At 40.4% G+C, this 25,114-nt stretch overlaps 3 protein-coding genes across 6 annotated transcripts in view; 1 reads left to right on the top strand and 2 right to left on the bottom strand.

Moving 5' to 3' along the window:
* LOC146468997 (transcription elongation factor SPT6-like) overlaps positions 1–3,842 on the top strand; it is a 28,060-nt gene extending 24,218 nt beyond the window's left edge. The window contains exons 27-30 of the mRNA XM_085124050.1: positions 595–710; positions 1,101–1,223; positions 1,466–1,814; positions 2,606–3,842. Coding sequence (XP_084980176.1) covers positions 595–710; positions 1,101–1,223; positions 1,466–1,814; positions 2,606–3,066 — 1,049 coding nt within the window. The 3' untranslated portion in view covers positions 3,067–3,842. The remainder of the gene's footprint in view (positions 1–594; positions 711–1,100; positions 1,224–1,465; positions 1,815–2,605) is intronic.
* A 4,835-nt stretch (positions 3,843–8,677) lies between these two features.
* Positions 8,678–16,824, bottom strand: LOC146468996 (uncharacterized). 2 transcript variants are annotated; one of them, XM_085124125.1, is made up of 5 exons: positions 16,567–16,824; positions 11,213–11,420; positions 10,926–11,022; positions 10,333–10,429; positions 8,678–9,075 (listed from the first exon to the last, which is right to left on the bottom strand). In XM_085124125.1, exons 1-5 carry the CDS (start codon positions 16,674–16,676, stop codon positions 9,072–9,074), a joined length of 516 nt encoding a protein of 171 aa, XP_084980251.1. In that variant the 5' UTR covers positions 16,677–16,824; the 3' UTR covers positions 8,678–9,071. The 2 variants fall into 2 exon arrangements, with proteins under 2 accessions (XP_084980251.1, XP_084980250.1); XM_085124124.1 differs by having other exon boundaries at positions 8,680–9,075; positions 11,213–11,423.
* LOC146468995 (uncharacterized) lies at positions 16,724–21,101 on the bottom strand. 3 transcript variants are annotated; one of them, XM_085124121.1, is made up of 3 exons: positions 19,471–20,557; positions 18,847–18,907; positions 16,724–18,337 (listed from the first exon to the last, which is right to left on the bottom strand). In XM_085124121.1, exons 1-3 carry the CDS (start codon positions 19,575–19,577, stop codon positions 16,724–16,726), a joined length of 1,782 nt encoding a protein of 593 aa, XP_084980247.1. In that variant the 5' UTR covers positions 19,578–20,557. The 3 variants fall into 3 exon arrangements, with proteins under 3 accessions (XP_084980247.1, XP_084980248.1, XP_084980249.1); XM_085124122.1 differs by having other exon boundaries at positions 16,724–18,322; XM_085124123.1 differs by lacking the exons at positions 18,847–18,907; positions 19,471–20,557 and adding an exon at positions 21,009–21,101 and having other exon boundaries at positions 16,724–18,322.
* Between the last annotated feature and the right edge of the window lie 4,013 nt (positions 21,102–25,114).

Genomic DNA, 25,114 nt, shown 5'->3' with positions numbered 1-25,114 from the left:
GCCTACACAGGCTCCCCCTCTCCCCTCTCCCCCTGCTCATCCCTCCTCTTCCCAGTATGTTTGCTGTTGTCCCGTCCCCCCACCTTTTGCGCCCAGAAATGTTGGCTGCGCAGGTTCTGTTGTAACAGTAAACAAGAACACGGAAAGAAATCGGCCTCATCACAGGTTAGCCCTTGCCCGTCCCTGTTTCTGCTTTCACGTGCTATTTTGGTGATTCTTGAATTTGAGCCCCAAGCTTCAAAATGGCAATGAGACATTGCCATCCGTTTCTACTTAAAAAACCGTCATAAAGTAAATGTTTTTATGTGATTTTGATGGCTTGATGGAAAAAATCTTTGTCATGAATTGTCACTTCGTGAAAATAAAAAATTGACTTGATTTGACTAATAAAACAAACAAGGCTGGTTTCTAAAAGTGTAAATGATCGCACTTTGAAGCAAAAATAATCGCACTTCATTGCTGTGAGCCCGAAAAACGCTTATTTATGTCATATGAAGTTAAACTCCCACATAGGTTTCTGGTTTAGTGCAGTGCTGCATGAAAATTTGTATCTGGTCCCTGTATGATGCCAACTTTCATAAACTTCCCTTTCAGAATATGTGAAGCGGGTTATCGTACACCCAGCGTTTAAGAACATCTCTTTTAAGGAGGCCGAGAGGCTGTTGGCTGAAATGGACCAAGGAGAGTGCATTGTTAGACCCAGCAGCAAGGTAACCAAAGAAAATTGTTGACAACTTTTTGTGAGTTCCTATGACCTTCTGATGGTAGAATGTCGCGCAGTATAAATGATATGTGCAACCGTTATCACTAACCAAGTCCAAGCGTTTTTTAAATCCAGGGTGAGATTTCTGCTGCACTTTTCCTCAGTGTTTTCCTGGGTGGAGTAAATCTTCTTCTGATAGGGAATAAAACCATGTCACGGACCAGGAATTGAATCACTACCCTTTCTGTCAAAAGTCCGTTACTAGACGAATGCCTCTTCGACCCCATACAGGGTTTAGTGCCGCTATGTACATGTATCGGCCACTGGGCTGCTCGGGTCGCAAACTGTGGCTGATTATTTCAACTGCACTAAATCACGTGCCATTTTTTTCTTGCAGGGTGCTGATCACCTGACTGTCACATGGAAGGTTGATGAAGGTGTTTACCAGCATGTGGACGTGCGTGAGGAAGGCAAAGAAAATGCGTTTAGTCTCGGGCGTTCACTTTGGATTGACAGCGAGGTGTGTATGAGACCGTTCAAGGGCAGGCCCCCACTTACCTGAAGGTCTGGAAATCCGCCACTGACATACCACAATCTTTCGTTCTACTTTTGTTTTTTATTGGTATCGCGAGGATCTGAATAGGAATCAGTCCAATTTTTATATTAGATACACTGCACTGATATGCATCGCACCAAAACGTCATAGCATACAATTCGATTTTAGTGCTGTTGTCCTAAGAATTTTCGTATTTGACTTTGCAGGAATTTGAAGATCTTGACGAAATCATTGCGCGTCACGTTCAACCAATGGCGTCATTTGCCCGAGAAATTCTAAACCACAAAAACTATCGAGCAGTAGACGGGGAAAAATCAAAACTGGAAGAATATCTTCATACAGAAAAAAGAAAAGCTCCACAAAGAATCCCTTACCTTTTGAGCACATCGAAGGAGTTCCCTGGGAAGTTTTTTCTGGGGTATCTCCCTCGCGTCAAGCCTCGGGTGGAGTATATCAGTGTTACCCCAGATGGGTTCAGGTACCGAGGCAGAGTGCATGCTACTTTAAATGGCTTGTTCAGATGGTTCAAGGAACACTTCAGAGACCCAATACCTGGTAGGTGGATCACATTGGTTTAAAATACAGCAGAATCTCGATTATTCAAACCCTCGGTTTTTCGAAACTCCCGAATCTTCGAACCAAAAGTTGTCTCCCCTGGATTTGCTTCGGTCAGATTTTTCCTCCGATTTTTCGAACCAATTTCAGTTTCCCTAGGAGGTTCGAAAAATCGGTATTCGACTGCAACTTTAACTCTCGCTATCATTATCGAAAAAAGTTATTTTGTCCTTAAGCGTTGGAGTTTTTGGTTAGCACGCAGACAACTTCTGTCCACCTTGAATGTTGGATTTTAACAGCTAACTTTCTTTTCTGTAGTTTCCTTTGTAGACCTTCCCTGGGTGCATGAAATGAATAACGTTATTGCAACTGAATATGAATATCTGAAACAAATATTTCAACTGCGGGTGAAAGATTAAACAGAAGACCCTAGCAGTTATTGACGCAACTTTAAGCAGTTGCCTGAAAAATTTAGGATTGAACGCGAATTTTTTCAGGCTTTCTTTTCAAGTTGCGTAAATAACTGCGAGGGTCTTTCTTCTATTTAAAAGTTATTGCATCTCTGATGTGACCGTAACTTCAAAGATGCCTGTGTTTACGTATCTATCTATCTATCTATCTATCTACTTAAAACACGTGAGTGAGTTAAGGAGAATTCCAATCTAAAGTTTGCGTAAATCCGAACCGCAGGCAATGGTTTACTCAAATTAATTATATGTGTTGTCGCTCTCCTGCCGTCATGACCCCTCTTTCGTTCAGCTTTCTTATTGAAGGTGTGTTTTCCTTTCCAGGCACTCCTCGCCACCGTATGCCTGTAGCCATGTCCGAGAGTAACACACCCTACACCCCAGGGGGTACTCCCTCTATAAACACTGACGTTGACCCCGCTCGACTTGTACCCCAGCTTCAGCAGCACTTCCCCCGGGGAATCACCGACCCCAAGGTCTATTCGGCATTGGCTGCAGTTGCTAGGCAACAGCAAGAGACGCAAAAGAAGTCAACACCAGCACAGCTTACGCCTGCGCAATGGGGGGCGGCCGCAGCCCAGCATATACAGCGACAAAACAAACAGCGGGCTCAAGTTCAACAAACGCCGACACAACAGACCCCTACGCAACAGGGATACCAACAATATCCACAGTACGGCTACTACCAACAGCATCAGGATCAAACGCAGACCCCGACATACGGATACCAGCAGACTTACTCTGGGTCCAAGTCGACTGGAAAGGAAAGCAGCAAGAGCCGGTAGCCAAATCCACCCCTCCCTGAAGCAAATGAGTTTGCATCATGGGGGCATTTGACTGAACATCACCAGAATTTGTTTAGTATTTAAATATTTTATCCCTTTGAAGTTTAGCAAACATAGCTGCAGTTTCCGTGCGTAAAAACAAAGCAAAAAAAAAAAGAAGACATTTAAGAGTTGTAGTCAACTGTGTTGCTTTGCGTACCTCTAGTGTCGTTGTGGTTGTTGTCTTAGAGGTTAGCATGAATACACAGCGTGTTTTAAAATCGTGGTTTTTCACTTGTTATTAAGATTACGTAGCAAGAAAACAGCCCACCACTGTAAATGTGAAATGGTCATATTATGTAAAAATAGAACCAAAAAGATCGTAAAATACTGCTATATGGGCAAACGATTTGTCACAAAAAAATGCTCGTCTCGGCAGCTACTTTCGAAAATTCATTTAACGGAGTGGTCGTGTTGACACGGCGCTTAAAAAATAAACTACAAACTGAATTTACGTTTGCGGAAGTAACGTTTAATAGCGTAGCGATGTAATGAAGGGGTTGTGTATGTTATTTCCCGTACTTTAATTTTCGGAGCTGTTTGTAATTCGTGATGGTTATGTTCTTGCGTTGTGAGCTACTTATTCGTACATCAGTGCGCAGTTTTTTTTTTCTGTTCTCTATGATATATATTTTTTAGGATATCCATGATCATTGTCATAATGGCACTTGTTTTGTAACTATGAGCTTTCTGTTGTAAGAAAAAAAGAGTAAAAATAAAATACGATACAAAAATAACTTTGTTCTATTCGTGTTTAGCACGATAATGATAATGTTTATTTGTGCTTTTTTTCTATTTACATGTTGATTATTACAATCTTTTAGTGGTGTTATATAAATTAAATTAATTATTAGTTAAATTAACGTGTAAAGCAAGGAAGCTAAATAAACCATTAGGTTGTCTTGTTAGCTCCCTGGCTAATTTAGGTTCTAGATAGCAGGCAAAAAAGAAAGAAAAGAAAAGAAAAGAAAGAAAAAAAATAAAAAAGCAAAAGGAAGGAAGAACTTATTAATTGTAAAAAAAGTTAACGTATGGTACGAGGTCAGCATAAAAGAAAATTAGTTCATTTGTTGTTCTGACAGTAAATAATGTATAATTTGTTTCGGAAAAGCAGACACACTTTGTATAAGTTTTTTTAAAGGAGTTGGAAGGTCTTTCCAAATATCGGTTGCCATGAAGGAGATTAATTGTTTACCTACATTAGTTCTTACATTCGGCTTATAAAGATTATGCTTAGCTGCATATCTTGTGTTGTAGCCATGTATATTACTAGCATATTGAAACATGTTGTCGAACACTTCAGGCAGGAGGCCTTTATGCCATGAATGCAAGAATTTCAACACTTGTAGGCGATAAATATTATTCACTGTCAGAAGGCCTAGTAGATTTAGCAAAGGTTTGGCTTTCTCTGTTTCGCTGCCAAATGATTTGGCAAAAAATATTAATCTTACAATATGATTTTGTTTCACTTGAATTTTTCTTATATGTGTTTTGTATACACTTCCCCAAGCTAATATGCCATAAGAAATATATGGGTAGATTAGATTATAGTATATTTGTCTTAGTTGTTTAATTGAGAGGTAATACCTTAATTTCGATATTATTCCAGTGTTTCGAGATATGCGAGAACAGACAAACGAAATGTGGTGTTTCCAGCTTAAAGACTCGTCAATCATAACACCTAGGTATTTTATACATTGCTTTCGTTCTAACGAATAAGAGGAGCCATCGGTATTTATTATGTTAAGATTTATTGGGATATCCTTTTTTTTGTGGATTTGATTATCATGAAGTTTGTTTTATCCCTATTGATAGACAGTTTGTTAATATCGCACCATCTTTTCACTTTGGCTTGTTCAGAGTTCATTAAGTGTTCGAGTGTTTTAGGGTCCCTTGCGGATGCAAATACATTTGTATCATCCGCAAAGATTTTGAAGCTTAATTTTTGCGAGCTATTTGGCAAATCATTAATGTAGATCAAAAATAGGAGAGGTCCTAGTGTGCTTCCTTGTGGAATTCCACATAACATTGTCTGCTTAGGAGACTTAACCCCATCCAACTCAACATACTGTTTCTTATTTGTAAGATAGCTTTGAAACCAGTTTAAAGGAGTCCCCCTTATTCCATAGGCTTCCAGTTTTCTCAGCAAGATCGTATGGTTTACAGTATCAAAGGCTTTTGAAAAGTCTAAGAAAATACCACAAGTGTATAAATTATTATCAATGGCTTTTCTTAGTGTATTTGTGATTTCAGTTATAGCTTCCTTCGGTGGTTGAATGTCCTTTTCTAAAGCCAAATTGAAATTGAAAGAGGATTTTCTGCTTCTCAATATAGTTGTTAAGTTGCTTGTGTATAAGTTTTTCAAATATTTGTGATAACGTTGAGATAGGGCGAAAATTGGTGGGATCTGTAACGTCCCCTCCTTTGTCAATTGGCGTAACCTTAGAAATTTTCAGAATATCAGGTACGACACCCTGTTGTAATGATTGGTTAAAAATGTAGGTTAGACATTCACTAATATAGCTTGAAGCTAGTTTAATAAAATTTCGAGGTACTCCGATAGTTGATTTGTTGAGGTTTGTTCCCATTAATAAATCGTAAACTTCGTGGACAAGGATACTGCGGAATGCAAAACTATCTCGGAAAGAACGTTTGATATATTGGATGGGTCTATTATCATCCTTATTCGGCGGTAGTTTGTCAGCAAGTTCACAACCAATATTAATGAAATGTGAATTAAATTGATGCGCAATACTGGCTTTATCGGTGTAACACCTATTTTTATAAATTAGTTTTGTAATTGGAGGTTGACCACAACCTTTTTTCCTGTTTATTATCATGCCGATTTATTTCCATGTTGTTTTCAGATTTTCACTATTTAATCTAAATTGTTTTTGAAAATACTCTTTTTTGGCTGCATCCTTAATTCGGTTTAATTTGTTGTTATAAGTTTTTAATAGGTTACTTTATTGGGATCATTACTAAGGAAGTGAGTTTTAAAAAGTTGTTGCCTTCGTTTTATAGATTTCAGAATGGCGTTAGATATCCACGGTTTAGCTGACCGTTTTCTTTTTCTGTTTGATAATTTGCGCATAGGTGCATGTTTATCAGATAAGGATTGTAGCGTATTGATTACATTATTCATACTCTGATTAACATCTTCATCTACTAGGTTATTAAAATCTATAGATTCAAGGTCACAAAACCTTGTTAAAACGAGAAAAGTCCCTAAAATGTTTTGTTTCTTGGCGTAGAGGAAGCCGGTTTCTTAGGGACTGGTCATAAAGTACAGGGGGGGGTGGGCTGGAAAAAAAGGGGGGGTGGGTCACTGTTTTCATGCATGTAAAAAGGGGTGGGCTAGCAAAAACCATGCATCATTAAAGGGGTGGGGCACATAATATTTTTGCACATGTTTTGCATCAAATGGTGCCTTTTGCCAGTAAAACTGTGAAATGTATTAACAGTAAAAGCACAAATTATAATTGTGTAGTTTCAGAAAATATCCATCCCCCATCACAGAGGGAATTTATAAAAGGACGCCCTACCGCCAGGAACTTCCAAGTTTCTTTCATACAATCTCTGTAATTTTGTTCTTTCTCTTACCACCATCCCCTCCAGAATCTTGAATTCCCTCCATGGGTGGGGTAAGGATATTTTCTGGAACTACACATTCTATCAAGAAAAGGGCAAGTTCACTCGCATCCATTAAAATGAACAACTATGATTCCATGTGGTTATTAATGATACATATTAGATGCACATTATCTTCTCAAAATCATTTCAGGTATTTCAACAAAAATAGATCTCATGCAATGATAAACTTCAAAAACAAGACTTTGTGCATGTGTGCTCCTTCCTCTATCATACTTGTCCTCTAATTTGTCTAGTTTTATGTATAGTCTTACCTTTATTTACTAGGGGTGGGTCATTTCATTTTTTACCTGAAAAATATGGGTGGGCCATGCATTATTCTGCAAAAATATGAGGGTGGGTCACACAAAACTAGCCTTCGTAAAAATGAATTTTTCCAGCCCACCCCCCCCGGTACTTTATGACCAGTCCCTTACTGTACAAAAAACGGGTAAATGATCTGTTATATCAGCTAAACATATTCCTGCTTTTGTTATTTTTTGAGGCACGTTTGTGTAGATGTGATCAATCAGCGTTACGGAGTGATCTGTTATACGTGTGGCTTTAGTGATCAGTGGCATGTAACCCAAGCTAAATAGCATGTCTAGGTAATCAGATGTTTAGTTATCTCTATTGTAGTTTAAGAAGTTTATGTTTATCGCACGGTTTTTGCAAAAGACAGTAATGGAGTAATAAATGTGATGGATTTTTTTAAATGACACACACACAACCGGAAAAAAACCCGAGTGCTGCTATCAGGAATCGAACCTAAGACCTTCCGATTACTAGTTCGGATGCTCTACCACTGAGCTACAAGAGACTCGTGGGAGCTAAGGCCATTAAGCTAGGTTCATGGGGTGGTAGTGTGTTTGGCCGGCCATGAGAAAATATTGACTAATAGCCCTTTTCACGGTTAACTCTGCTCATTTGAATTACAATGAAATCTAGCATGTATGTGAAGCAATTTCGGGCCATTTTGTAGTTTTAGCCCGAAATTGCCTCGCATCCACGTTAGATAACATTGTAATGCAAATGAGAACAATCAACCGTGAAAAGGGCTATTGGGTTCTTGTATTGCCAGTTTATAAGTCGACCTAAGCGGGAGAGGAGCAAGACCAATATTCCCTCAACACAGGCCCAATTAACTAGTTAAGTGGAGGCTCTGACGTGGTTCTTTTTACAAGTCTGCCGACATTATTTATCGGTAACGCTCACGCTGCAAAGGAGAAAGTTACGCTGGCCACACACGAGCACTTTTTCTTTGAAGAATTACTTTTAAATTATGACTTGAGTGTAAAGAGCGGACAGATTTTCTCGTGGACTTATTCAAAACATGAAGTTCAGCTGTGTTCCTATTACAGACGTTACACAGTTGAATGGCTTTTGCGTGCATAGTTATATTTGAAATCGCTCTCTACAACGCACCTGAAAACGCTACACTACAAATGTACTCTGTTATCAAAGCAACTTATCTCTAAATCTCTTAATTTTACAAAACCAATAGCAAAATTGTTTTCGTGCGAAAAAGAAAAACACAGTCCAAACATGTTCGACCAGGCCCCAGTTGTTCAAAGGGCGGATAACTTTATCCAGTGGATAAGTCACTATCCAGCGGTGCAAATGTACTCCAAACAGCACTTCTGGCAAGTTTTCCACACAATCCCATACTTAAATTAAACAAACGTTTCTACTTTATACACAAATTATAGGGCTTTAGTGAAATTCTTGAACGCATTTATTTGCCGAATAGCAACCTATTCAGTGGATAAAATTAACCGCTCTTTGAACAACCGGGGCCAGGTGTCCTAACAACTCGGTGGTGTAACCGAGAACAGCCGGAAATCCAACCTCGTTCCCAGGGTCTCTCCTCTTCACGTCCCAGGGAGCGACGTCCCTTGGGACGTGAAGAGGAGAGACCCTGGAAACGAGGTTGTCCCTACTCTTCCATTTTTTACTCTCGTTTGTTCTCTCTTTCATTTCTTCCCCAAAGCCTTGAGCACTAGAAACAGGTTGGTGAACCTAAGATCTTGAGTATTAAGGTTACCTGGGTATGAATCTAAAAGGGACACCGCCCAGCTTGCTACAGTTGTCATCCCCTTTCTATTTCTGTTTGTTCGTTTGTTCTATTTTCCAATCCCGTCAGACAGTGGGAAGACAACGTAACAAAAGCATACATAATATAAATAAGGTAGGGAGACAGAGACGAAAAGACAAATGGCAATGTGAAACTAGGGCAAATTTATTGTTACCATTAAAATATTAAAAAAGAGAAACAGATTTTAGGAAAACAGAACTTTTTTATAAACTTGGCTTCTGTATCATCACTCTGAGATCAGCTATCTGTTAAGAAGAAAACAAGAATAACATATTTATCAACAGACACTGAAGAAGCTCTGATAACTAGTAAACATTTCATTCCATTCCAAATTCCCTTTTCTGCAGTTGTAACCAATAAGGTTTTCATTTCAACAATCGATCAGTTGTTCTAGAAAAAGTGCAATGTTCATCTTGTCAGAACTATAGGGCCAAAGAAAATAGCTAACCCCACGATAGAATTGAACCCTTCTCATTCCAAACACCAGTCAGATGCTATAATTATGAAGCTACTAGAAACTCATAGTGAACTAGGCCATATGACATTCATCCCGCATACTGCTAAGGATCAGCAATGTTGAAAGAGTTATGTGTGGTAAAGAGAGTTAATTTTAAGTTTTTTTATATAATGCTTTATTTTTAATTCCAAAATTAATCCTATTAGTATATTCAGAATACTTCAAAAGAATGAAATAGATTGACTATTCATTGAATTCATGATTATGCACCTATCAATGTCAAGCCCGAGGGGGGAGGGGTCAGGCTACCCACGGGAATTTGACTGTGAGGTCTGTCCCCAGGGTAGGGATTTTGACCATATGTGATGTCCCAGGGGTGGGGAATTTTGACAATGTTGCCATCTTGAGGTACAGATCATTTATTGAATAACAGTGCAATGAACAGTTCATATTATCATTGATTTGTAAGATTATTTTCAAAAACTTCAGCTTTAATATTGCCTAGCCCTACAATGCTAGGCATAGTAAAAAGGTTTTTAAAGCATTTTAATCCAGTCGCTTTAAGATAAATCTTTCAGTTTTATCTCTGGTAGAGCGGACAAGCCTTAACTACTTTCACGAGAAATGACCATAAATGATCACACTTGAAATTTCACAAATTGTGCAGTAATTATTAAGCTTTAAACCTAAGGGTTGGTTAAAAAGTTAGTTTCCGTTCCCGGAAAGATCCCGAAAAAGAAAAGAAATAAACCACTTGTTGCTGTGATGTAATTTCGTTGATTCTGTTGTAATTTAATTTCTGCACTCCTCTTGTGTCAGCAAGGTCTGAATGGTATTTGACCACTTCTACTTGCCCCAGGATGGGGGATTTTGATACTTTTGATCAATTATGTTGTCCCTGGGGTGGGGAATTTGACTCATTTTTTCAGAAAATGTCAAAATCCCCACCCCTTGCCCGACCTCCCCCCCCCTCGGGCTTGACATTGATAGGTGCATTATCCATTCATCGAAGTTAGTATTATTAAAAATAGCTTGTATGATTTACCTCCTTGTACTCCACCGTGGAACAACTTGAAAATGAGAAATTGGCTGCCATTGAAATTGTGGATGGTGAGGTGCCCTGTTAAGAGGAATTCTTGGTCCTGTTGTGGTTGCAAAATATTTTAATTGGTTTTAGAATATGAAAAATAAACTGGCCCACTTCCAAATTTAGGCCTTCCATTTTTAATCCTTAGTGCAATAATAAAGAATATATTCTGATAATCTTGCTAAAACAAAATTAGATTTAATTCCATCCTAATAAGAACTGTAAAAGCAATTACTTCAGAACTAATCTCACACAGGTGTTTGATGTGTAACTGCTTTCGCTCTTGTTTTGTAGTGAGTGAGGGTATAATAAAAATAATAATAACAACTAAATAACAATGATGATGATAATAATAATAATAATAATAATAATGATAATAATAATGAATGAATTTGTAAATGAATAGTGTTTTTACAATTTGCTTGGTATATGTTAATGAAGAGATGATTATTTTTATAATAATAATAATAATAATAATAATAATATTAATAATAATAATAAATAGTGGTATAATTCAATAATTTTTATGATATGATTTTGAGGCAACAAACCTGCTAAGTTTTGAGGTGGAGCCTGGGGCCTAGGCTGATATCTGGGCCGTAGGAAGTAGGCAGCAGGCTGTTGTACTCGCTGCTGATACTCCAGTCTCTGCAATAAGTATAAAATCAATTTTTCTTACTGTTAGCTAGGCATGGCATGCAGATGTTCATAGAATGAATGCTGATTTTACCATATTTCCAATTAAATAACAACAGGTATACTCAAATGTTAATTTCAACATTGATGGTATTAATTAGAAACACAGGATCAACAAGGCTGCCTTTGTACCAATACCCACCTTTGCGGCTGGAAGAAATGCCCTGGCCTCAGGATTTAGGCCCCTGGGGCGAAATTCAGTGGCATCAGCATTGAGGTAAGTTCTCTTTGATGTTTGGCTTGTTGCAGGAGTCTTTGTTCTCCTGGTGAATTCGTCTCTGTGTAAAACTGGATCTGCTGCCACAGCTCCCTGATTGGGTGTGAACTCCTTGGCATCCGGATTGAAGCAACTGCTAGGATTAAAATCAGTAACATGACAATAACAACGTGATGCATTTGGTATGTGTATGTGCCAAGTTGAGTTAAATAAAACTGAATGTCAGGAATAATCATTAACATCTGACACTACAAGTAATTTTGCAAATCCAAAGAACAAATCATTGAAACTATTATGGTACAAGGACTCTTAAATGCGTGTTTTCTCTTTAGTCTCTTTAAATTATGAGATCATTCCCACTAATTAAAACTGAGTGTTTTGACCATGGCCCTTGGTGCCTGAAAAAACTCTTTTGCAGCTAAATTTAAGCACCTAGAGGGAACAAATTTAGTGACATAGAAAACAAAACAGAATCTGTACCCTTCAGGAGCATGTTACTGTAACGAGTATAGTTACATGAAGTACAAGTCTAGTTCCCGCCTTGCGTGTCACGTGACCGAGCTTGTACGAAGCCATCTTGAAGTTTTGTTGTCGCTGTTCAACCGGAATAAATAAGTTGCGTTTTGCGGACTCTGTGTCTTTCCGCCTGTCGTTACATGGTGTCAGAAGTTTCCCGGATCCACACGTCACGAAAAGGAAGGATTTGTGGCAGAAGCTACCGAATTTATGCCTGAAACCAGTGTTCAAAATAGCGAAAGTCCGGCTTCAAGTTTGATAACCATGGCGAATTTCCAAATACCTCCTCCTGACATACTCGAGCTAAACGATGGTTCGACAGCGTCCAATTGGCGAACTTGGGTTTCTGCTTGGAATAATTACAGGCTGGCTACGAAGCTAGATAAAGAGGAAGAAGCACGCCAAGTAGCAACACTTTTGGCCGTAATTGGAAAAGAAGCGAACAAGGTGTTTCGTACTTTCACGTGGGCCTCGCCAGACGACGCGAAGAAAATCGCTGCGGTTGTAAGCAAGTTCGAAGAGTATTGCATTCCCAGGGAAAACACTATTTACGAACGTTTTCTTTTCTTTACGCGGGATCAGCGGGAATCTGAAACTGTTGATCAATATTTGACGGAGCTTCGCCAAATTGCAGCAAATTGTGATTTCGAGTCAATCACACCCGATCAGCTTCTCCGGGATCGACTGGTGACAGGTACCAAAACTGCCAAGGTACGTGAAAATTTGCTCAAAGAGAAGAAATTGACTCTTGAGAAAGCTATAGATATCGCTCGTGCCGCCGAGAGTACGGCTGTTCAAATGAAAGTTATGTCTGCTGAGTCTGGATTGAGTGCTGTGAAAGAGAAAGAGAAAGAGCAGTCAGAAAATGTCCCATCTGTCAGCAGTGGCTGGATCAAGGACTGCAGATTCTGTGGTAGGAACCACGAAAGACGTAGCTGCCCTGCCTTTGGCCAGATTTGTGCATATTGTAAAAAAAGGAATCATTTTGTTGTCAAGTGCCCAGCAAAAAGCAAGGTGTCTTCTGTCCAAGAGCGATTTTATTTAAGTGCCGCAGGTGTTGGAAACGGAGGTCGTGAGATGGTTACCCTCACTGTATCAAAAGAGTCTAACCCCCTTTCAGGTCACGATGTAAGCTTCTTGATGGACACGGGGGCTGAATGCAATCTTTTGCCCTTGGATGTGTACAAGAAGGTGACTGGCGATCTGCACTTGAATTTCCTCAATGCACGCGGCAAGTCAATCCTGGTTTTAGCTAATGGAGATGAGCAACCCATCGAGGGCAAAGCCACAGTGTATGTCTCCCGCAAAGGAAACGCACACAAAATTGAAGTCAATGTAGTCAGGGGCCATGGGTATGAGCCCATACTGTCTAAGCAGACAATGCTGGAAATGAACTTGATAAAGATTCTAGACAGTGACCGAGATCCACGCGTCAATGTACTGAAGTTCGACACAGAGCCATTGCTGGAAGAGTATGACGATGTATTTGAAGGCCTTGGAAAGTTGGACGGACAGTACCACATTGTAACAGACGAGTCCATCAGACCTGTAGTGCATCCTCCGCGGCGTTTACCTGTTGCGATGACTGAGCGAGTTCAGCGGAAACTCGAAGAAATGGTAGCTGCTAACATAATCGAACAAGTCGACCATCCTACTGACTGGGTATCCAGTATGCTAGTGGTGACCAAGCCATCCACCGAAGCTGAGGGGGAAACCAAGTTACGCATCTGTTTGGATCCCAGGGATCTGAATCTTGCCATAAAGCGTGAACACTTCCCGATGCCGACAATTGAAGAGATTGCAACTAGGCTGAATGGGGCAAAATTGTTCAGTGTTTTTGATGCCAGTAATGGTTTCTGGCAAGTGGAACTTGACGATGAGTCTAGTAGTTTAACAACGTTTAACACCCCGTTCGGGCGCTACCGTTGGAAGCGAATGCCATTCGGCATCAATAGTGCACCGGAAGTTTGGCAGCGCAAAATGCGAGAGCACATTGAGGGGCTTAAAGGAGTAGAAGTAATTGCAGATGATTTTGTGATCGTTGGATTTGGCAACACACCTGCTGAGTGGCAGACAGACCATGACCGGAATGTGCGTGCCTTCCTAGACCGTTGCCGTGAGAGAAACCTGAAGTTGAACAAGAAGAAAGCCCGACTGAGACAGCAAGAAGTTCCCTTCATCGGACACATTCTAACCCGTGAGGGACTGAAACCAGATCCACACAAGGTTGAGGCAATTGTGGGGATGCCAGACCCGACTGATGTCCAGTCCTTACGTAGGTTCCTGGGCATGGTGAACTACTTGGCAAAGTTCCTCCCACGTCTATCCGAAGAAACAGAAGTCTTGAGAAAACTCACTGAAAAGGATGCTGAGTGGTGTTGGCTGCAAAGTCATACTGATGCTGTGGCCCATGTCAAGGAAATGATTGTATCTGCACCTGTACTTGCCTACTATGACGTGAATAAGCCAGTGGTCATTCAATGCGATGCTTCCCAAAGTGGACTTGGTGCAGCTCTGCTACAGGAGGAGCGCCCAGTGGCTTACAGCTCTCGTGTGATGACTCAAACGGAACAAAACTATGCGCAGATTGAAAAAGAGCTACTCGCCATAGTTTATGCTTGTGAGAAATTTGATCAGTACATTTTTGGAAGGAGCAATGTAATTGTGCAGTCAGACCACAAGCCGTTGGAAACCATATTCAAGAAGCCAATCCACAGTTCGCCAAAACGCCTCCAACGCATGCGTCTCCGCTTACAGAACTATGACATCCAAGTGGTATACAAGAAAGGAGAGACCATGTTCTTGGCTGACACATTAAGTCGCGCTTACTTGGAAAAGGAACCAGTGAGTCAGACTCAGGACAGTGACGTCCGTTCTGTCAGAGAACGACTGTTCGCTTTTGAGTTAGAGCAGATTAAAAATGGTGAAGATCTAAGTGTCTCCCCCACTCGCCTGGAAGAGCTGCGCAAGGAGACTGCTCAGGATGAAGAATTACAGACCCTGTCTGATGTTATTCATGAGGGTTGGCCAGAGACCCTGTCAGAAGCTCACAAATATGACCGGCGTCGGAGGCAAGTAATTGAGCTGTATTGGAACAGCCGTGATGAGCTGACCATAGAAGATGGATTGGTATACAAGGGTCATCGCCTTGTGATACCATTTAAAGAGCGTTCTGGTGTTGTAAAGAGCCTGCATGAATCACATATTGGAATAGAAGGAACATTGCGTCGTGCCCGCGACATTGTTTACTGGCCTGGAATCACAGCCCAGCTCAAAGATCACTTGTCAAGGTGTGGAATCTGTAACCGTTATCAGCCCGAACAATGTAAAGAGCCTTTAAAGCCTCATGATGTGCCTAATTTGCCATGGCAGAAAGTTGGTGTTGATCTTTTCGTGCTGGACGGGCAATCATTTTTGATAGCCGTTGATTACTACTCTGGCTATTTTGAAGTGCAAGATATGAGTAGCACCACCAGCAACCGTGTTATCACCATTCTAAAGGCGTGGTTTTCCAGGCATGGTATTCCTGTGACTCTCATCAGTGACAATGGGCCCCCCTTCAACAGTGAAGATTTCCAGACCTTCAGTAAGGAATGGGATTTTCACCACGTCACATCAAGCCCTTATCATGCACAAAGTAATGGTCGTGTGGAAAATGCAGTTAAGACTTGCAAGTCATTGCTGACCAAAGCCCGAGCTGATAAGCGTGATCCTCTGCTGGCGTTACTTGAGTGGCGCAACACACCAACTGAGGGTATGAATGCTTCTCCTGTTCAGCTACTATATGGTAGGCGAACACGCACCCGTCTCCCAGTAGCCAAGCAATTGTTAACTCCACAGGTGATAACTGATGTCCCCGAAAAGATCAAGATTAGAAAGCAGAAGCAGAAATACTACTATGATCGTCACTCACATGAACTGCCAAAATTGCTTGACGGTGATGCCATTAGAATGCGATTGCCACGCGAGAAGGAATGGTCACTGGGGCGCGTCATTGGAGAGGAGGGGACCCGTTCCTACTTGGTTGAAGTGAACGGAAAGCATTATCGTCGGAACCGCAAATGGCTCAGAGCAACACCCGAGGAGTTACCGGAGTCAGTGGAGACAAACCTCGACATGACCGATCCAATGGAACTGGTAGAGTCAAGTCCTGCTGAGCCGCCACAGGCAATGATACCATCATCACCAGTGGTTTCTGGGCCTCATACTGAAGGTCGTCCAGTGCGGGACCGCCGCCCCCCAGTGTGGTTAAAAGATTATGAGTGCTGAAATAAGACACTGACTCTGCCTTGTTGCCCCTTTTTTCAATTCGGCTTTATTATGTACTTTTGCAGGGGCGTTTTAATATAGGAGACTTTCTAAGGCAGATTTGAACATTATGTTATTGCTTATTTATTATCATTAACGTTCTGTATGCATAAACTAAACTATTAGACTTAGGAAGGGAGATGTAACGAGTATAGTTACATGAAGTACAAGTCTAGTTCCCGCCTTGCGTGTCACGTGACCGAGCTTGTACGAAGCCATCTTGAAGTTTTGTTGTCGCTGTTCAACCGGAATAAATAAGTTGCGTTTTGCGGACTCTGTGTCTTTCCGCCTGTCGTTACAGTTACATATAATTTACTGTCAGTAGCTACCATTACAACCTAACATTAAAATGGTGATTTTTTCATCCTGGAGCATCACCAGAACACAAATATGATACCATTTGTTGCAACCGGTTAAAATGTTTTAAAATGAATAATAAAATTGTACATGTATACCTGCAGGGAAGAGTGACTTGATCAGTAAAAGGAGTGTTTGTGTTGTCTTCTTTTTCCTTGGAGGACAAATCCCCAATGAGCAGTAATGACTCTTTTTTCAGGGCCCGCATAGCTGGAATAAACTCTGCAGCATCCAGATTTAAGTAGCTCGCGTGCCTTAATTGACCTGTAGCACCACTGCATGATCAGTACGCCATTTTTTGAGCTCTGGCTCCACTCCATGATCAGAGCACCGTTTCATGACCTCCGGCTTTATGGCCTCATTGAAGTAACCAGAATTGACCTCAGGTTGTCTGATCTCATTTGTGAAGCTGGTGGTCAGCCCATCCTGTCCAACATAATTGCTGCAGCTTCTACTTATCCCATGTTGCTCCACGTAGTCGGTCCGGGTAGTGGTAACCTGATGCTGTTCAACTATGTCACTGCAGCCAGTTGAGACCCGATGTTGTTCCACTTCATCACTGCAGCCAGTGGCAACCTGATGCTGTTCGACTTCGTCACTGCAGCCAGTGGTGACTTGATGTTGTTCCACTTCATCACTGCAGCCAGTGGTGACTTGATGATGTACGACATCTTCAGTGCAATCAGTGGTGACTTGATGCTGTTCCTTTTCATCACTGCAGCCAGTGGTGACTTGATGATGTACGACATCTTCAGTGCAGTCAGTGGTGACTTGATGTTGTTCCACTTCATCACTGCAGCCAGTGGTGACTTGATGATGTACGACATCTTCAGTGCAGTCAGTGGTGACTTGATGTTGTTCCACTTCATCACTGCAGCCAGTGGTGACTTGATGATGTACGACGTCTTTAGTGCAGCCAGTGGTGACTTGATGTTGTTCCACTCCATCACTGCAGCCAGTGGTGACTTGATGATGTACGACATCTTTAGTGCAGCCAGTGGTGACTTGATGTTGTTCCACTTCATCACTGCAGCCAGTGGTGACTTGATGATGTACGACATCTTCAGTGCAATCAGTGGTGACTTGATGCTGTTCCTTTTCATCACTGCAGCCAGTGGTGACTTGATGATGTACGACATCTTCAGTGCAGTCAGTGGTGACTTGATGTTGTTCCACTTCATCACTGCAGCCAGTGGTGACTTGATGATGTACGACATCTTCAGTGCAGTCAGTGGTGACTTGATGTTGTTCCACTTCATCACTGCAGCCAGTGGTGACTTGATGATGTACGACGTCTTTAGTGCAGCCAGTGGTGACTTGATGTTGTTCCACTCCATCACTGCAGCCAGTGGTGACTTGATGATGTACGACATCTTTAGTGCAGCCAGTGGTGACTTGATGTTGTTCCACTTCATCACTGCAGCCAGTGGTGACTTGATGTTGTTCCACTTCATCACTGCAGGCAGTGGTAACTTGATGCTGTTCGACTTCATCACTGCAGCCAGTGGCGACTTGATGCTGTTCCACTTCATCACTGCAGCCAGTGGTGACTTGATGCTGTTCCACTTCATCACTGCAGCCAGTGGTGACTTGATTCTGTTCCACTTCATCACTGCAGCCAGTGGTAACTTGATGCTGTTCGACTTCATCACTGCAGCCAGTGGCGACTTGATGCTGTTCCACTTCATCACTGCAGCCAGTGGTAACTTGATGCTGTTCGACTTCATCACTGCAGCCAGTGGTCACCCGATGCTGTTCGACGTCATTAGTGCAGCCTGTGGCTAGCTCATGGCGTTCAATGGAGCAGTCTTTGACTTGGATCTTCATAGTTTGGTGAATGCAGCCTTTGCTGACCTGTGGGTCCACAACCTGCATGTTAGAAGGAGTGTTGTTGACCTCTTACTCTGCGGCAGGGTTGGTGTTAATTACTTTAATTCACCGTCGCACTGCTTATGAATTAATTTAGATTTTGTGATAACATGCAGTGAATTAGAGCTATGTTGATCTAGAATATAGTGCTAAGTTTTTATGCATATCACGGTTTTATGCAATGGATACAGATTGAATGGCCGAGCTGTATCCGCCGATTGACTTGTGTGTATCGAGATATTAATTTCTATCGACTTTACTGGAAATTCAATTTACGTTCTTAGAATGAAGAAAAATGAATAACGTATGTGTATTTGTAACTCGGGACGAAATCTGAATCCGAATGTCAGACAGCTAATTGTGTTTTACATGATATGCTAATACATTTCTGAGCTAAACTTTTCGCCAGCTCATCTGAAATATGTTTTGTTCTAAATTGTTCAAGCATTTTTCGTCTTTGTTTCCTGTGTTATAATAGTGCCGGAAACTGAGACGTGAAAATAACTTACCGTTAGGTCTTGGACAATGCCTATCCTGGCGTCGTCGGTTTGGTAAAGATTATTACCCGAGCTGAAAGTTAGACATAATGTCACGAAGTTAATGATTACCATCCAGTTTCGTCGTTGAAATATTGGATTTTTTAAAAGTCACAAACTAAAATACTTTTGTTTTTTTTTTTCTTTACGTCTCTAGATTCTTTTATTTTATTCTGTAATTTAGTTTCTCTTTAAAAAATTCTTGAATTGTTCTGGATCTAGTGAAGTGACCCGAAAACGTAAGCTTAAACTTTAGAGAGTGAACATATGAATGGTTTGTTGTTTTATTTCTTGAAAGCTTCCCTGATAAGGCCGAAACGGTAGACGCATAATTTTACTCTTAATTTTTCAGCCTTGACGGAATGAAATCAAAGATGACTGATATCTTTCCGGTTAGGTCTACAAAACTGTTTTGCCTTACATTTTTTGTCACAAACGCCAGAAAGGCCAGGGAGCTTGTCAAACTTTTCTTTCGTTGTTAAAAGCAATGAAAATCACACATGAGCTTTTTTCCTGAGCGAAGAAAAAAGACCATTGAGAAGACTAAGAGAGCGGGATCGGTAAACTGAAACCGTACAATGAAAAAAAAAATATCACCTTGTGACCGAATGATTCCTTTTCCCATTCTCAGTAATGTTTTGAAATGTGTCACTTAGAAACTGTGTACTTAAAATAAACACGCTCCAGAAAGGTCCGAAAAACATCTCGCTGGACGGTAGAAAACTTTTCAATTTCCATTAGTTACGTAGCAGACGTCATAGTCGTTTTCTTCGTCGAATGAACCTGATGAGCCCGCGGTTTTGTCCACGATCTTTGTGGAGCTCACAGTTACTGGCAACGAACAACTCCTCCGACATTTCTTTTTTGTTGAATAAATAGAAGAGAAGGCAGTTGAGGCAATAGAAAGCTGTAGGCATAAATAAGGTGTAGGTTGTAAGGTGTAGTTGGAAATTTTATTTGTTAATCGGGCGTTTCATTTTAAAATTGTTTTCTGTTTGCGCGAACGCGCGTCTCTACACTTTTTCTTAACTCCAGGAGTAATCCGACAGTTCACAATAGGGTCGATTAAACAGACTATACAACGAAAATTAAACTGGCGATTTTTTTCGCACAGAATGAATAGAGGCTGTGCATCTGACATGAACATTTAATTATGAATTCAATACATAGTTCTTCGCATCGTGAGCCCTGCCCGTCTACAATTAACTAACTCCGTTTTCAGGCTCTTAATACTGAGCCTGTTGTGCGTAAAGTTGGTGACATTAAAATGTTGAGCTTGGGTATGGCTAGAAAATTGCGGGCCAAAAGCAAAGATGAATGGTGTAAGAATGGATTGCGTCTATGAAAAGAAAAGGGGTCCAGCTCTGCGGAGTTTCAATTATTGATAACAAGTAACCCCTTGAAAAATCAATAACGTTTTGCCAAAACCGAAGAAGAGAGGGTCTAGCAATTGGTTGCTGCACGTGTGAATGAGGCGAAGTGAGACATTTCAGTGTTTTCTTCTGCGTTAAGGTTAATTTAAAATATCTTTAACATGCGCGCGCAAGGACGAGTTTGTTAACATTTTTGTTTGAATAGTCCGCAATGAAATAAATATGATGGTATATTTTTTCTTTTTGCTCTAAAATTCTTGTAAAAAAACAGAATAACTAAAGCAAGTTGAACATACTAAGTAGGTATTTAAACATCACCAGTTTCAATGCGCTGTCAGTTTTTTGTCTGTTTTTGTTTTGCTTTGTTGTTGTTGTTGTTTTTCGCGCATCGTGTACCCTATGTTGTCAGTGTTTTTATCACTTACGCCATATTTGCTCCCTATCTCATATGCCTGACAATGATGTATGCACAGTTCTACTTTGCTTGGTTACGGATAAAAAAATTTCCCGCCAGAATCAAAGTTAATCAACTCAAGAATTGCTGACATCTACGAAAAGTTATCCTCAAAACCTTGGCCATTTTTTCCACATACAGGACAATGTCGATACAGCTAATCCAATTTGCTTTCTTTGGTAAAACCAATGGAAGTCACATCGACACGCACTCAGTTTACTCGTGAGTCACGGAGAAAAAATTGATTAATTTACAAGTATGAACGATCTTCGCATTTTTTCAACCCAGAAACCGAAAAATATAATTACCTTGTGGTCGTGTCTTCTCTTTTCCTCTTCTCCGTTATTTGTCTTACTAACTCTTTACTTAATATGAAAACACTCCAGAAAGGAGCGAAAAACGTACAGGAAAATGTTCAACTACCATTAGTTACGTCACAATTTTTTATTCAATAATCATTAATAATCATATTACACGTCAATTGATTGTTATTAGAATATTGAGCCCGCAGTTTTTGTCAATCATCTCTGCGGAGTTCGTAGTTTTTGTTAACTCCTCTGAGTAAATAACTCTTTTTGTCGGGCAAATCGAGGAGCAGTGGGTGAGGCACTAAACAAACTGCATGTATAAATAACACGAATTTGGAGCGTAATTTTTTTTAGCATTTGAAATTTCCTTCACGTGTACGCTTGCTTGCCTAGTTCCTGTAGTGTTTTTAAAGTTTTTATAAAATCTAATTTTTACTGTTTTTAGACCAGATTCAAAATAGTTTTAATTGAAACATGTTTAACACTGATCCCCCAAATAACAAGTGAAACTTTCTGATGATCCTGAGTCGAAATATTTAACAAGAAAACCATAATAAGGAACGTCATTTATTCCCTATTCTAGCCGTCCCCCTCATCAAGATTGAGCTCCTTGAATAGTTTTGTGTTTGTTAAGAAAGTTTTAATTTTGAAAGTTGTTTGGAGCCTTTGGAGTGCTGGCTTTTAAAGGCGAAAAGGAAAAAGAAAACAGAACAAAATTATCTCCATCACCTCGGGAGGTTTGTACCCGGGATCCTTCGCCTCAAAATGCACGCACTACGCCACATGTGCACGATTTCCAAAGAAATTTATTTTTGTATTTATCGTTGTTTAGGGTGTTTAACTATGTGAAACCCGTGGCGCAACGATTTGAACGGTCAAATGACTTCGGACCACCAAAGAAGAAAACGTGAGCACGGAACACCCTCAGAAGTTTGTTAATCGTATTTTTGACATTACACATAACGATAACTCGTTCATTGCGCATGCGCATATTCACGAGTTAAAAACTGCGGAACATGTTCAGTTCGGGGCATGTCACAGCAGGCAATTTTCGTAAAATAGGCCGGCCATTCCCGAGTTGCTTATTTGAAAAGCTTTGGGCTTAGACTCGCTTTCATAATGAGGTTCACACAACTCGGAAATGGCTTAGAGCCCGGACTCAGTAGGCGAATTTTTGTTTATTTTGCAAAAATGTTTGTCATCAGTTTCGTTCTACAAGCACGCACGGTGTTTTTGTTCCGAGCAAACTTTTGTCAAGCCGTACCAAACTTCAAAGGCGCCGTCGTCCTGCCTCGGAGCTGGACAAGTTTTTGTCAAGCGTTAAAACTGTCAGATTTTACAATTTGCAGGCGTTAATCTGGATGAAAATGTCAATCAAGTAAATTTGATCTTACTTTCAAAGAGTCTATTCAGGCAGTAGCCCGCCAAAATATTTAATTTTTGCGCGGCAATCGAGCTGTGAAGATGGAGAAAGGCGAAGACTTTAACGACCATTTGAAGTCGAAGGAGATGAAGTCTCTACTGGCACAATATAAAAAACAACAACTGCCATTAAGCAAATTGATTTACTTGAATGACGAAAAAATAATAATATACAAGTAATAATACGCCGAGGCAACATTTTCTCTCAAGAAGTTAAGGTTACATATAAACATATGCTTTCCCGCGAACAGAACCTAAAGGAAGGTGTTCGATTTCAACGTGATTGACACTTTGTGGTTAGGGATGGACCATTTTATTTTTGAGCGGGGGGCGGGGGGGGAGCGGTGGGCAATTACCAAAAATAAATTCCTTCATAGCAAAACTAGAGAAAAAAAATCATGCGCAGTGGGCCAAGGGAAAAAATCGGGCAAGCCTTTCTACTCGTAGGATCCTGTTAGACCAAATGAAAATCTAATCTGTAATTTTTGTCATAATTCAATTTCAACAGACAAAAATGCTGTATAATTATGTATTTGTATAATAATTCACCTCTTTGTGTTTCATATCATAAATCCATCTATCTCTTGTATTAAAACATAAATTTGAACCTTTTCACTGAACCGGTATAATATGAAATTCATGTCATTATGTATCACTTTCCATCTCTTGTATTATTATATCTTTCAATCAAATAAACAGTAACTATTATTAAATAGTGTTCACTATAAGGGACAATTTGTGGAGTGGTAAAACTTTGAACTCATTAAAAACTGTCTAACAGTTGTTGTGTAATAGACTGACAAAATTGAAACAAACGAAAACAACCAAATAGTGTCTGATAGATAAACTACCTTCTGCCCCTGCTTCTGCTTCTACCTCTGCTTCCACTTCTGCCCCTGTTTCTACTTTTGCCATTGCTTCTGCTTCTGCCACTGCTACTGCCAATTGCAGAGCGAATTGTACATACATCGTGGGACTTCCTGCCCATCTTCAGCCTCCAAGCAACTTCGAACTTCAGGGTACTGCTCGCACATTTGCTTATATAGCCCCCAAACGCTCTGGCTTCTGTAGTATGGGGTCCACTTCGATAATACACGCTTTTGTGCAGCAGTAATCAGCAGGGAAGTTCGCTGTTGGCGCATTTATCGACACCAAAGTTCGCGTTCTCTAAGAGACTTTGAAAACTGCATCGCCTGTAGTCAACCATTTGTAAAATAAATGTATTAGAGAATGTTTGAAACGGGTTCAGTGGGTTTTCATACCAGAAGTTCTTGTATTTAACCTTCAAGGCTTTTGCAGAAAACACGATATTTCCTTGGCCATCTCTGGTGTGAAAAAGTCCTTAAATCCAGGCCGTAAGGACAGCACTACAGAGGAACTGAGCGTCTTGTAAGATGTGACACAAGTACTAGTATTTCATGATGGTGGTGCGCTTTTTGTTTTCTCTGCGTTCCAAAGAGCATACTCCCGTTTTAACCTTTTTTGTTGGATTTAGTTAACCCAAATTCTGCCGCAGCTGGTTCCACTATGATGGTCTATGGGAGAGGCACCAGCCAGGAAGTGGTTTAAGACTTGGGGGCACAGCTACGCCACATGGCTTTATGCTGTCAAGCTGCATTTATGTCAAGGCTTTGTTACTTTGTGAAGTAAATGGCTAGTTGTTTTCTTTAGAACACATTTGCGTTTTAAAAAAAGATATTCAATACTAATTTCCTGGCATTGAATAAAAAAACTTCAGGCATTTTTAAAAGGTTTGAAATTCAGCTGATTAGAATTTTTCATTTATTTTTGTAACCCAACATGTAACACTGAACAGACTAAATGCAGCTTGTATCAGCCTGGAGAGAAAGCAGTGCTTGAGGTACATGTATCATTTTCTGTTCCATACTTGTATAGGCATACCTCATAAAATGCTCATTTTTGGTGATACTTTAATAAATATGAAGACTGAAAACCGATGGAAAAAAAATCGTGTACAACCTTAAGGTGCTAAAAAAAATTCTTGCACAGCTTAAAGGCGAAACAAAAAACTCTAAACAAGACAAAATTGCCCAACCCCCCCCCTCAAAAATAAAATGGTCTATCCCTTATCAAATATTTTAGTGTTTTCAAGTGCCTTCGCGATTACCAAATTCAAAATTTGGTGGAGACAAAATTTGTCGAGATTTTTGGCAGAGCCAAACAAATTTTGTCAACCAAGTGCGTACGGTACCTTATTGCAACAAATACTGGCAGCAAGGGTATGGACTGCTTAGCGAGCATCCCCCCTCTGGATAGTTAGGCGGGAGGGCACAAAGGGTGGCGTGAACTGGAGTGAGATTAAGAACAGGACGAGACACTCGTTCGCTTCATTTCCTAAAAATAGAAAATAAGCCAATAACCATCTTGTTTTGCAGCTTAGTTTTATTTGTTTTTCTCCAGAATTAAGAACCTATTTTAAGAACCTAGGTAGCCTCAAATTGTGTTAACTACCATTTATATAAGAACCTGTTTAGGCCACTTCCCAAAAATGTATGTTCTTAGTTGCGGGTTTTTACTGTACTTTGTCCCCAACAAGACAGTTAGGGAGAGAAAAGGCGGCCCCTAGACCATATGAGACAAATCCCTTTCGTTGGCACCTCAGTTCCTTACTGACTTAAACTGAGATTTAGCCATGTATATATATATATGACAATGTAGTCATT

Source organism: Pavona decussata, unplaced genomic scaffold (genome assembly GCF_977016875.1).
Source record: "Pavona decussata unplaced genomic scaffold, jaPavDecu1.1 SCAFFOLD_128, whole genome shotgun sequence".
NCBI lineage: Eukaryota > Metazoa > Cnidaria > Anthozoa > Scleractinia > Agariciidae > Pavona > Pavona decussata.
The sequence above is the reverse complement of the archived record's forward strand: the minus strand, read 5'-3'. Positions and strand labels throughout refer to the sequence as shown.

What these genes read in the sequence shown, in the direction of transcription:
- LOC146468995 (XM_085124121.1), bottom strand. Translation starts at nt 19,577, where the DNA reads ATGTTTTTCGGACCTTTCTGGAGCGTGTTTATTTTAAGTACACAGTTT. An exon ending in AGGAATCATTCGGTCACAAG is followed by an intron (nt 18,908 to 19,470) that starts GTGATATTTTTT and finishes TCTAACTTTCAG; the next exon opens with CTCGGGTAATAATCTTTACC. An exon ending in GCATTGTCCAAGACCTAACG is followed by an intron (nt 18,338 to 18,846) that starts GTAAGTTATTTT and finishes TCTAACATGCAG; the next exon opens with GTTGTGGACCCACAGGTCAG.
- LOC146468996 (XM_085124124.1), bottom strand. Translation starts at nt 16,676, where the DNA reads ATGCGGGCCCTGAAAAAAGAGTCATTACTGCTCATTGGGGATTTGTCC. An exon ending in CAAGTCACTCTTCCCTGCAG is followed by an intron (nt 11,424 to 16,566) that starts GTATACATGTAC and finishes TTTTAATCCTAG; the next exon opens with CAGTTGCTTCAATCCGGATG. An exon ending in TCCACCTCAAAACTTAGCAG is followed by an intron (nt 10,430 to 10,925) that starts GTTTGTTGCCTC and finishes CAACCACAACAG; the next exon opens with GACCAAGAATTCCTCTTAAC.